This window comes from Rissa tridactyla, chromosome 1 (assembly GCF_028500815.1).
Source record: "Rissa tridactyla isolate bRisTri1 chromosome 1, bRisTri1.patW.cur.20221130, whole genome shotgun sequence".
Taxonomy (NCBI): Eukaryota; Metazoa; Chordata; class Aves; order Charadriiformes; family Laridae; genus Rissa; species Rissa tridactyla.
In genome coordinates, this window is record NC_071466.1 from 214,219,316 (window position 1) to 214,231,579 (window position 12,264).

At 43.4% G+C, this 12,264-nt stretch overlaps 1 protein-coding gene across 3 annotated transcripts in view; it reads right to left on the reverse strand.

Annotated features, from left to right (window-relative positions):
- Positions 1-3,605: 3,605 nt before the first annotated feature.
- Positions 3,606-12,264, reverse strand: part of TAF3 (TATA-box binding protein associated factor 3) — a 126,423-nt gene continuing 117,764 nt past the window's right edge. For all 3 annotated transcript variants that reach the window (XM_054189101.1, XM_054189102.1, XM_054189103.1), the window contains 3 exons: positions 10,610-10,865; positions 5,313-5,419; positions 3,606-4,542 (listed from right to left, as the gene is read on the reverse strand). In XM_054189101.1, the coding sequence (XP_054045076.1) occupies positions 4,428-4,542; positions 5,313-5,419; positions 10,610-10,865 (478 nt within the window). In that variant the 3' untranslated portion in view covers positions 3,606-4,427. The remainder of the gene's footprint in view (positions 4,543-5,312; positions 5,420-10,609; positions 10,866-12,264) is intronic.

Sequence of the window (12,264 nt, forward strand, 5' to 3'; positions counted from 1 at the left end):
ACGTTTAAAGGTTTCTGCTCCCATCAGGCAGGTACGAGCTGTTTGCCGGCCGTAAATCTCCCGTTACAGCCTCCTCTGCCATACAGCACACAGGGATTAGTAGCAGCTTTCTACTTTTTAGGTTACGGCTGAGCCGAAAGTCCCCAGAAGAAAGGGAGAGTTTCCTAAGCAGCATGACTGACAAGACTGCGAAGAGGGAGTTTATTCAGAGCATTATCTAATTCATTCCCTGGCGAAGGAAACTCATCTACTTTCGAGACTTAAAACTTCTAAAGAAAACTGCTATGATCTAAAGAGATTGGCCATAAAACTATTTGTATTGAAAACTTAGCCAGCATGCCTTTAGTGAACTTCATTCATTAACATTCTTCCTGGCAAGGTTTCCATATCTCAGCGTTCATTTTATACTTTAATTTGGTTAGTAGGTCTTTGTTTAATCGTCCTATTGAAAGGAGAACAAAGAAGGTTTAGGTGATACAGCGAAGTAATACACTATATTTTATCTCTGGAAAGCCCAGACAAAGTCAGCAGGCTCTGATACCCTCCGATTCAGGTTTTTTTTTTTTTTATTCCCTTTCTCTTCCAGGACATTTGGAATCACAAATCAGTTGCGGAGCATAAAGATCCTCACTGTACTTAGCTGTGGACACCTTCAGAAAAAGAAACACCTTGTCAAGCAGAGCAAGGATGCTTTGAGCACCACATACAGCCCCGAAGGAAGATTATCTCAGGAAAAGCGCATCCCCGGCACTCCGGGGATGGATGCTCTGCATTTATATCTCTGCCCTCCCAATAAAAATCACTAGTCGCAATAGTTTCTTCGATTTCTGAGCTTTGTGCTCACCGTCTCGATATTAACGCCATGGGTTTTTCGGGGTGTAAAACTCATTAAGAAGTTGCGATTTTGCCTAATGACTAACACGCTTTGCAGCGAGCAGCCAGCCCGGCCGTTTTCTCCAGCGACCCGCAGGCACAGCCTGCCCTAAAGGAGGATTTACGGGATAAAAAGGATGAAAAAAAAACCCCAACCCCTGCCTTGTTTCACAATAAAGGGAGCTGCTCCCCAGCCCCAACGTCGGCCGCGCGAGCGGGCAGCTCCTGGGCTGGTGTAAACTGACACAGCTCCAACTGACTCCCAACTGACTCCAGATAATAATCTGGCCCCAGAGTAAAGGCAGGATTCAACAAGCTTTTCTCACGGAATAGCTTTTACGTTCTTTTCTTGAATATTCGCTACCAATCCTGGCTGTACTGCATAAATCCACTACATACGGTGTATCGGTAAAGGTGGGAAAATTCTGTGTCTTCTCTGTACACCATGGGTAGATGGCGAGTTGTTTTCTCACTGAAAATTCTTTAATTCTTTACTTTCTAAACTTTTAAGCAGTTCTACTCCAACTACCCGTGGAAATAGGTGTTTTCCAGAGGTAGCGCTCACAACAGACTTTCCTCTTGGATGAAGCCACCCTCTCAAGGCAGGAAAACCATTCAGAGACATTGATGGTCTACCATGAAGTGGCAGACACAAACCAACCTGCAACCCACCCGCCGTGCCCTCTTCCCATGGACAGCAGTGTCCAAAACCCAAATCCTAAATGGATTCTATCAGGACTCTATAATGGATTTCACCATGAGGGTGGTGAGACACTGGCCGAGGTTGCCCAGAGAAGCTGTGGATGCCCCATCCCTGGAGGGGTTCAAGGCCAGGCTGGATGGGGCTTTGAGCAGCCTGGTCTAGTGGGAAGTGTCCCTGCCCAGGGCAGGGGTTTGGAACGAGATGGTCTTTAAGGTCCCTTCCAACTCCAACCATTCTATGATTCTGTGATTCAGAGGAACGCAAATGCCCACCCATAAAATCAAGCAGCGAACCACGGGAGCAGCCCTAACTCTGGCAGAGTTTATGAAGAAGAAACACAACCCGTGAAGTTACAGTAGCAAATACAAACATCTGGGGAAGCAGCTGGGCCTTGGGTGGTACAAGGGGCTGTAAAGAAGGTCCACGCCACACGGCTGCTCAGGGGATAACTATTTTTGGAAGCCAATTTTTCTTTTATAGCACTGATTCCTGATACACCCCAGCATAAGGGGAAGGGGAGGCAGGCTCTGCACGGACCAGGCCTGGCTTCCAACTGATGACCTGGAGGTGAAGGGCCCCTTCTCCCGTTACTAATCCCGTCAGCCACACAAGCCTCCTGAAAATGATGCTTTGGTTTTATTGCCACAGGGGTCATTTATAAAATCATAAAACCCAGGGCAGGAAACCAACCCGGCGGCAGCAATGCAGAAGCTTGCACAGAAATAGCTGAACGGCCGTCGGAACGGCAAAGTTCAGCCCTCCCACGGCACCTTGAATAATTTAGTTGATTAAATGTGAGAAGTTCTGATTAACGGAGGGGAGGAGGAAATGGATAAACAACTTACCAAAAGCTAGTTCTTTATTATTGCAACCAGAAATGACCAAAGACTGTGGTTTTTGTATTGTCTGCACATTACACGCGGAGAAAAACAAGAATCGGGTTTTGCAACATTCAACAATTCAAAATAAAATTAAAAAAATAATAATAATAATCAAACCCAAGAACTTTCTTGACTGCTAATTAGCAGGGACGGAATATAAATGAGGTGGCATTGAACAAAGAAGGTAACAGCGCACTTTTAATAAACCAATTTCATCCATATCTCCACTGATTTGCAATTTAACAGTTCTATCAGCAAAGCCTCATTTCCCTAACTAAACCGGTACTTTTAAAAACATGACTAATTCACGCTCATTAACATCAATTTGGATGCATTTAAAAAATAACGCTTAATATCTGCGCAACAGGTTAAAGGGCCATATTCTCAAACATCAGATGTTTCTCACCGTACGGCTTAAAGTAGAAATATCCCCAAATTAATCAATGAAGTCTAGATGTTCCCTATGGCTTCGGAAAAAAAAAAAAGTTGTTTTTTTTTTTTTTTTCCAGATTCATTCTTATATTTTACTTAGCTCTGAGACCCATTGCACGACAACATCTAATACTGCCTTTTTTTTTTTTTTTTTCCCCTCTGCAATTCCCCCCTTGTTTTCAATGGGGAATACAATTTGATATTCACTTTATTGGTCTTTCCAAGGGGATACGCAGAGTAACACACCTTCTGGCCTCAATGCTCTTCCACATCTCCTCCATCTAAACGTGAGCCCGATCCTTTTGGCAAACTCACTAAAAAGAAAAAGAAAAAAAAAAAAGGCTCAGCTACAGATTAAGACGCTGTAACTACCATTGTAAGTGCGCAGCCCCCTGGCCTGAGCTCGCAATTCCGAAGGCATTTAAGCACACGTATAACGAAGTGTGGGAACAGGCTCCTTGAAGGCAATGGGATTACTCACTTCTTAAGAAGTTACCACATGTTTAAGTATCTGAATCGAGGCCTAATTATGGTGCTGGCCGTCTCCTCCTGCACGCACCGCTGGGGCAGAGCTCGCCAATCCCTTAAAGCCATAAGGCCAGGCCTATGTCGCACGGGCTTTCAATAGCTGCTAGGTTTGTATTCTCAGGCAAACCAGAATGAAAATCCTCAAGCCCTAAACAATAATTAAAAAAAAAAAAAGTACTTTATAAATATCAGGTATTCACACGTGTGAAAAATCTTTTTAATGGGAAGTGTTTTTACACACCAATGAAATGTACAAGCAATGAAAAGGTACATTGACAAAGACTAAAAAAAAACCAACAAAACAAAACAAAACCCCAAAGTATAAAATATATTACAGGTCCACCGAAATAAATTCACACGGGAGAAAAAAATCGACACAATAGAAACTTTCCTTTTTTTAAAAAATAGAAGATATATCACAAAAGCTTGAACGTGTTTATTTTATGTTAGTACTAAAAATCAAGGAAAAAAGCTTCATATATTCTCATCACAAAAATATTTACCAGCCACTTTTTATTTCCACATTATGATTATCTGGCTCAGCAGGAATAGAGGCTGAACTGCACCCAGACTACAGAAATCATTCCAGAAGGTCTCCTCGGTTTACAACTTACTGCAATTTACATTTTCTCCTCCTCTCAGCACCTTACTGCGAAGGTTCGAGAGGGATTAATAACAAATCGAGAAAGAATGGGACAGATATCTGTATTTACAACATTCATCTTTGTTGCTGCCGAGCCACGGGAGCGGGAGCGGTACCATGAATTACCCAAGGCTTCATAGCGCTCTGTGCAAATATCCCTCGGTAGGCGAAAGACAGCATCAGAATGTACCAAAAATCCAACCCCTTGGGCTCGGCCGGTCTGCGAAAAGAACCGGCCGCTGCCGGAGAGCATCTCCTTGCCCCCAGTTCACTCCGGAGTCCCCAGCCCCAGGCTGGGTTCCCCCCCAACCCCGGTGATGGGGTCGGTGCGGCGGCGAGCGCGGGGCTCGAGTCGGCTGCGGAGTCCTCAGTGCGCCTTGTGCTTCCTCTTCTTGTGTTTTTTATCTTTCTTTTTGTTGGCACACTTGGAGCAGAACCACTGCATCTCTTCCGGGGGTGCAGTCGTGATCCCAACGCAAGGCCTGGGAAGGACAGAAAAACATCGCGGGATCTCAGCGGAGTAACACGGGTTTTGTTTCTTACCCAAAGAAACGAAACTTTTCAATGGGAGACAAGCTCTGGCCTTCAAATTAATATAGCAATTATATTATCATTATCTTAATGAACATAATGAGTGGAGAGAAACCTGAAAAACACTTGCTTTGAAACAACAACAAAAATAATGTATCGAAAGGACACTCAGATAAAAAATGTTATTTTAACAGAAAAATACGAGCGCACTTTCAGGTATAATAGGCTAGATTTAAAAGAATTTCAAACACTTCTTTAACACATCTGCAAAAAATCTTATGATTTTATGTAGCTGTTTAAGAAAACGCCTAAAAAGTAATTAATTCCCTCCAAGCCTTTTATAAGGGCTGACATTTATATTACTCTTCAGACAATGCTTTGTAATTTAAAATGTCTATCTGTATACACTATGCTCATAATCCTGTAGTTCTCGCAAAATTACCGGAATCAGCAATATTTCCCAGCAGTTTCAAAAACAACTGCTATCACCAATGCCCGTTAATTAAAAAGTAACTCTTAAAATCTGCTTTTTCAAATTCCAGAGAAGCCGAGACAAAAATATCTTCCAGATTATTAAATTGGACGCAGCAAAACCATTCAAACATTCCCGGCGTCATGAACCGTAAAGAAAAAAAAAAAAAAAAAAAAGAGGTTTTTTTTTAATAATATAGCCCTAAATCTGCCAGGGAACGGCAAAATAGGATGGAGGAGAGCGACTTACCAGTGATACCAATCATCGCAGTCGTCACAACCTATCATTGGACTGCCATCATCTGGCTTGTTACAGCCAGGGCAGATCCAGATCTGGTTACCCCACTCGTCTCGGATCTGGTGCAAAGAAAAAAGCAAGTTAGTTGGTTTGCAGGGCTGAGCAGGCAGCAAAATCGATGTTGTTTTTTTTGGTTTTTTTTGTTTTTTTTTTAAATAAAGTAAGTTTTTTGCTAATCCCACAAAGCTATTCGGCGGCCACCGTTGTGATTTATGAATTCTCTAATTGTAAGCGCTCAGTGGTATGTTTTAATTTATTTTCCTATGCTGACAAAAGCAGGCGTTTTCCTGTATTGTCCTGTAAACCAGTAAAGCCAGTTGTACCACCCCGACCTCAGCACAGGCACTCACGTATAGCAGCCACGGCTGCGGGACACAATTCCTTCTCTGTCTATATTATCCCGACTTTTTAAATTCTACCCAGTTAATGGCAAGATGGAGCAACGGCAGCCTCCTGCGTAAGACACCAGCCTTAGATGCACGTAAAATACACAGCGCCATGGGTATATATCGCCGTATTACTTATTAGCCAAAGTCTTCAACTTCAACTAGCTGATAAGATCAGGATATAAAAAAAGTTGTTACTGAGTAACTTTCCATTCCCCTTATGACATTTATGTCACAGTACAATTTACTAAAGGGTAAACGAAACAAGAGAGGCAGATCATTTACAGTATTAGGCAGCTGCTTACTGGATTTGTCATATTCAGAGCTTTATGATTTTTTTTTTAATGTTTATATCCTGCTAGACCCATTATTTGGATTTTTAAATTTCAAGTGGTTTCTTTAACAGTTCTTTGGTAAAAACATACACGCAAAATGTCCCAAAATCCGCCCAAAGAAGCACAATTAACAATACAAAGTACAAAATGTCTGGGTTGTTGCCCTGATTTCATCAGCCCTTTACGAAGATTTCCACATTATCACTGAATCTCAAAAACATAAACTGTTTCGTTCTCAGCTTTTGTGCATTACTGCATTTACACATATCTAAGGCAATAATTTTTTTGCTATCTGTAGAGATTACAAAAATGATATTAAAAAGTAGTAGATGAAAAGCTCCGAATGGTTTTGGAAAAAAAAAAGTCGCTACACGGTGGTCTGTACATCTTACACCACTTCCCGAAAAATCAATAGGAATGTACCAGAGCTGCAACCAACACATCACTCTCCACTGACTCCTCTTAAACCCCTGATTTTTTTTTTGTGATTTAAAACTAGAAAATACAAAGCCCAGGAATATTAAGCAGGGAACAACCCCCGTCCCAACAGCCAAATGGAATAGTCAGTGTCACACAACAAACCCGATTTTAGAGCTGACTGATTGCAAGAATCATTCCTATCTACGCGTCGAATCTCACATCTGCAAAGTCATTTTAAGTTGGTAGGGAAGCATTTGCTCTGCAGGTCCATCCTCTGAAAAGGTCCGGAGCCCTTTCTTGTGGGGCAATCCTGCTGCAGAGAAGCGATGCTGAGGGCTTTCAGGCTACGACCCGCTTGAGCAACCCAACGGGACTGGGATCATGCTCCAGCACCGGCATCGGCACTTGGCAGGCGGGTGCTGCCTGCTTCAGGCACCGGTGGTGCCAGCTGTAGGCGGTGCTGCCTGATGTCACCCCCATTATGGGCTGGAGCGTGTCCAGAGAAGGGCAACAAAACTGATGTCTCCCATCCCTGGAGACATTCAGGGCCAGGCTTGATGAGGCTCTGAGCAACCTGATCTAGTTAAAGATGTCCCTGCTCACTGCAGGGGGGTTGGACTAGATGACCTTTAAAGGTCCCTTCCAACCCAACACATTCTATGATTCTATGAAGCTGGTGAGGGGTCTGGAGGACAAGTCTGATGAGGAGCAGCTGAGGGAACTGGGGTGGTTCAGCCTGGAGAAAAGGAGGCTGAGGGGAGACCTTCTCGCTCTCTACAACTCCCTGAAAGGAGGGTGTAGGGAGGTGGAGGCTGGTCTCTTCTCCCAAGGAACAGGCGATAGGACAACAGGAAATGGCCTCAAGTTGCGCCAGGGGAGGTTTAGGATGGATATTAGGAAAAAATTCTTCATTGAAAGGGTTGTCAAGCATTGGAACAGGCTTCCCAAGGAAGTGGTGGAATGTCCATCCCTGGAGGTATTTAAAAGATGTGTAGACGTGGCACTTACGGACATAGTTTAGTAGTAACTTGGCAGTGCTAGGTTAACGGTTGGACCTGATGATCTTAAAGGTTTCTTCCAATCATAACAATTTTATGATTCTAGAAGACACGCTCTAACTTATCCAAACTCAGCTTTTCAGGTGGGATGTTCATCTGCAGAATTACCTGCCTCAGGCTTTCCGGGGCTGGAGAGGGGCAGGGTGGTCTATAAGCATCGAAACCTCTGCCTGTTTGTTAAACAAGAACTTGGGCCGCTGAATGAGGATGTTAAAAATATTGCATAACTTCTCATTCCTTAATGAGGCAAGGGTCGTGGAAGGAGGGGCAGTATGTGATTGCCGAATGCTATTTTAGTACGAACCGCCGAGAGTTAATGATAAGAGCACACTTAACTGAGATGCTATCCTACAGGGAGATCCCACATCATATCTTTTTTTTTTTTTTTGAACTATAAGATCATCTTCCTGTCCTCCCTTGCAGAAGGGAGTTGTGCACCTCTGTCACACTGGCTCCAATCTTATCTCCAGAAGAGCTTTCCCATGCGATGTGGCAAAAGCCATTTCATCATCCTCTACCTTGGATTCCCTTCATGCAAGGGGCTAACGGTTATTAATTACTCCCTTTTCCCCCATCCTCTCTCCCAGCTTTTAGACTTATAAAACGTCTCGCATCAGGAATCTCTCTGCCTGTGCACATAGTTGAATCCTGACGGAGTAAAGCCCTGGTTTCAACTGTAATGTTGAAGAAAGAGCCTACATGTGCCTACATGGAGTCTACATGTCCTCTAAATTCTCCGTAAGGTGCTAAGGGTGTTATCACCCGTATCGCTCTCTTACAACTCCCTGAAAGCAGGTTGTAGCGAATGGGGGTCGGTCTCTTCTCCCAAGTAACAAGTGATAGGTCAAGAGGAAACGGCCTCAAGTTATGCCAGGGGAGGTTTAGATTGGATATCAGGAAAAATTTCTACACCAAAAGGGTTATCAAACATTGGAACAGGCTGCCCAGGGAAGTGGTGGAATGTCCATCCACGGAGGTATTTAAAAGATGGGCAGATGTGCTGAGGGACATGGTTTAGTGATGGTTTTGTCAAAGTTAGGTTGATGGCTGGACTCAATGATCTGAAATGTCCCTTACAACCTAGACAATTCTATGATTCTACAATTCTAAGTACCTAGGAAAAGTTCTAGGTTTTCTTTAAATTAACATCATCTCTAAAGTTATTTGCTTTAAATGTTCACTGAAGAAAATTGGATGCAGTGCAGTATTTTTGAAAATGTTTCTTTTTTAGAGTGAATTTCCAAGCTTCTGGGCACTGCTGTAACAGGTAAGAGTGACACTGCATGTACGGCTGTGCCACAGGAGGTGAGGATGTGCACCCTGCATCCTAAAGACATGCGCAGCCTCTGTGCGGCCGTCTGGTGCTGTAACCAACTCGGGAGTGAAAGGGAGCAGCTGTTTAAATAGAAACCAGTAACACGATACAATAGTTGAAGTCCAGCAGGGAAGAGCACCTTTTCCATTAGAAATGGCAGGGTAGATTTACACTAGGAATCATTATAAAAACAAGAAATAAAAAAAAAAAAAAAGAAAAGAGAAAAATCACACATATGTTGGAATTAAAGCACAGGGAACTGTAACAAAAGCAAGTTTCAGGTGTTTTAAATGGTGAGATTTTTAAACTGCTACCCACTGCAGATAAGCAAGGTGTCACCAACCAAGCTGGAACTTAGCCAGGAGAGGGAGGATGGGCTGCATTAAAAGAAGCGTGGTCAGCAGGTCAAGGGAGGTGATTCTGCCCCTCTACTCCGCTCTGGTGAGACCCCACCTGGAGTACTGCGTCCAGCTCTGGAGTTCTCAGCAGAAGAAGGACATGGACCTGTTGGAACGGGTCCAGAGGAGGGCCACAAAGATGATCAGAGGGCTGGAGCACCCCTGCTGTGACGACAGGCTGAGAGAGTTGGGGTTGTTCAGCCTGGAGAAGAGAAGGCTCTGGGGAGACCTTATAGCAGCCTTCCAGTACCTAAAGGGGGCTACAGGAGAGATGGGGAGGGACTCTTTATCAGGGATTGTAATGGTAAGACACAGGGTGATGGCCTCAAATTGAAAGAGGGTAGATTTAGATTGGATATCAGAAAAGAATTCTTTACTGCGAGGGTGGTGAGGCACTGGAACAGGCTGCCCAGAGAAGCTGTGGCTGCCCCATCCCTGGAGGTGTTCAAGGCCAGGCTGGATGGGGCTTTGAACAGCCTGGTCTAGTGGGAGGTGTCCCTGCCCATGGCAGGGGGGTTGGAACTAGATGATCTTTAAGGTCCCTTCCAACACGAACCATTCAGCGATTCTGTGATAATACCACTGATGCCATCGTTAATGGCATCTGCTGCTCTTCAAAGACCAGAAACGGTCAGGACTTCCATTTTACATTGCATCTAAAGCAGTTGTTCTTTTAGAGAACGCAGTTCCTAGATCATGTTGGATGGGAGACTTTTCTAAAGGAATGAAGAAGTCTTAATGCTACCAGACAGAGGCCAAGTTCCGAGCATATGTCAAACAGACTAATGAACTGCAGACTTACGAACTATCTACAGACTTTCTGAGATGCACAAACATTTGCAATTTCTGTATGTTGAAGAAACCAGAAAAGAGATTAGTGGACTCTACACATTTCAAATGAGTCAAAATTCTTGATGTTGTATGAGGGCTTTGTACTTTACCTGACTGACAGCAAAATCTATGGAAAGCTTGACATTTGAGGTTTCAATTCAGTGCTTACGAAAGCATCTATAAAAAAATCTTCACTTCCAAAAATAAATGCTCTCACTCAGTTAGCAGAAAATACCAAGTGGGATATAACTGGACTTGTTAGAAGAAACTTAAACATTCAGCTGGAAACACAGAAAAAATTCAGTCCAAGTAGCAGAGTTTTAATTAAGTTATTAACTCCTCAAAACATATGCATGGAAGCACGGGCTCGATAGAGCAGCTTAACAGAGAGCAACATCACAAGTCCAGGTACCATCAGTTTGAGATGCTGTGTTCACCCAGAAGCCCAACAATTCAAGAGATGAATGTCACTGGCACTGGGACACAGTGCAGAGTGTGTTACCTACCACGTAAGTACTGACGGTCTCGGTCACCACGCTCCTAACCGGAGCTTTGGAGCCTCCTGCTGCGGAGACGGCTGGAGAGGGCGGTGGGATCAGGACCGGCGAGACGGTAGCCTGAGGAGGAGGAGGAGCTGGAGCTGGAGGAGGGGTGACATGAACGGGAGCTGGTACTGGTGACGGCACGGGCGGAGGCGTTTTGGGTCGGCTCACAGGAGTAGAATTTTTGGCCTCTGGAGCTGGCACCACTTTGCTGATGACTCTGTAGGACCAAAAATGTGAATTGTTAAGAGCTGATGGGAAAGAAAGTAACAATCGATCACCGACTAGACATAAAGAAAATACAGTGCAGCTAATTCACATCACCTTTGAACCACCAAAGAGGCTGTTTCAACTCAACACACGGACTGTTGTCATTGCTGCATCCATCCATGGGACAGGATAAAGCACAGAGCCATTACGAAGTGAACACCACGACAGCCTGAACCACTCTATGGCTCGCTGTCAGAGAAATATTCTCTGTGGCTTTACTAAACCTTGTTTCGTTAAGTTTTATTACATTAGCTCAATTTGTGGGAAATATTAGAAAGGAAAGTTAATCAGCTGTGAACAGCACTGATTTTAATCTTCAAACTGCGAGACGATATCATCCTCTTAAGATCCTACATTAGGGGGTTCTCCAAATATTTGCTAGTTTGGTATTTCTTTCCCCAAATGTTTATGAAACCAGCAGTGGATCTAGTCAGGACAAATAAATGACGCACACGATATACTCGGCAGTTAAAATATTGCTACTTACTTGAGTAGCTGAAGTAGACAGGATGTAGCTCTAGTAAATACACAGTATAGAATAATCTTGCCCAGGAATGGGGAATACATAAAGGACCCAACGTTTATTAATGAATGTTGATACACAGTGTTATTGATGTGCATGCAATTTAACGGACAAGACAGAAAAAGCCCTTACCGTAAGGTTCTATGTTAGAAACATAGAGAAGGAAAAGGATGTTTTAGAAAACAAAACAAAAAAAAAAACCCTCAAACAAAACACAGGATAGGTCTATTTGTTTTACCATATTTTGGTAAATCGTTTAACTAACTTATTTATATTTGAATGGTAACTGTGGGAGTGCAAGTGATTTGTGACGGGACTGTAGGAAGAAGGCGATTTAAAGAAAGGTTAGACATTCCACAGAGGAGATCTTAAGAAAGCAAAAAGCAGAGACATCAGTAGGAAAACCACAACGAAAATCAAATTCCCACAACTCCTGAGAACCAGGAAAGTCCAGCTCCACCATCAATGGGAATTTTACATTCAACTGTAGAGTTTACTGCAGCTCTCTTATGATATTCAAAAGGCAGTATCACTACGAGTGGAGACATTGTCTGCATTTCAAGTCAATAATCCAAGCCATCGTTTGAGAAAGGCTTGGACTTCTACAGTATTTAATGCTTGGCTGAGATAAGAAGTGTTTTTCTCCCAAGATATGCCACTTGAACTATTAAATCAGAACGATGGCAAGCTATAGTAAAAACAGATTTAGTAAAAGGAAACAGAACAATGGGTTTGGTATTCCTGCCTCGCCTGCCAACTGTAGCATCACACCTACCTTCTGAGATCTACTGTGATTGACCAGGGGAAGAAAACCAAGACCAAGAAA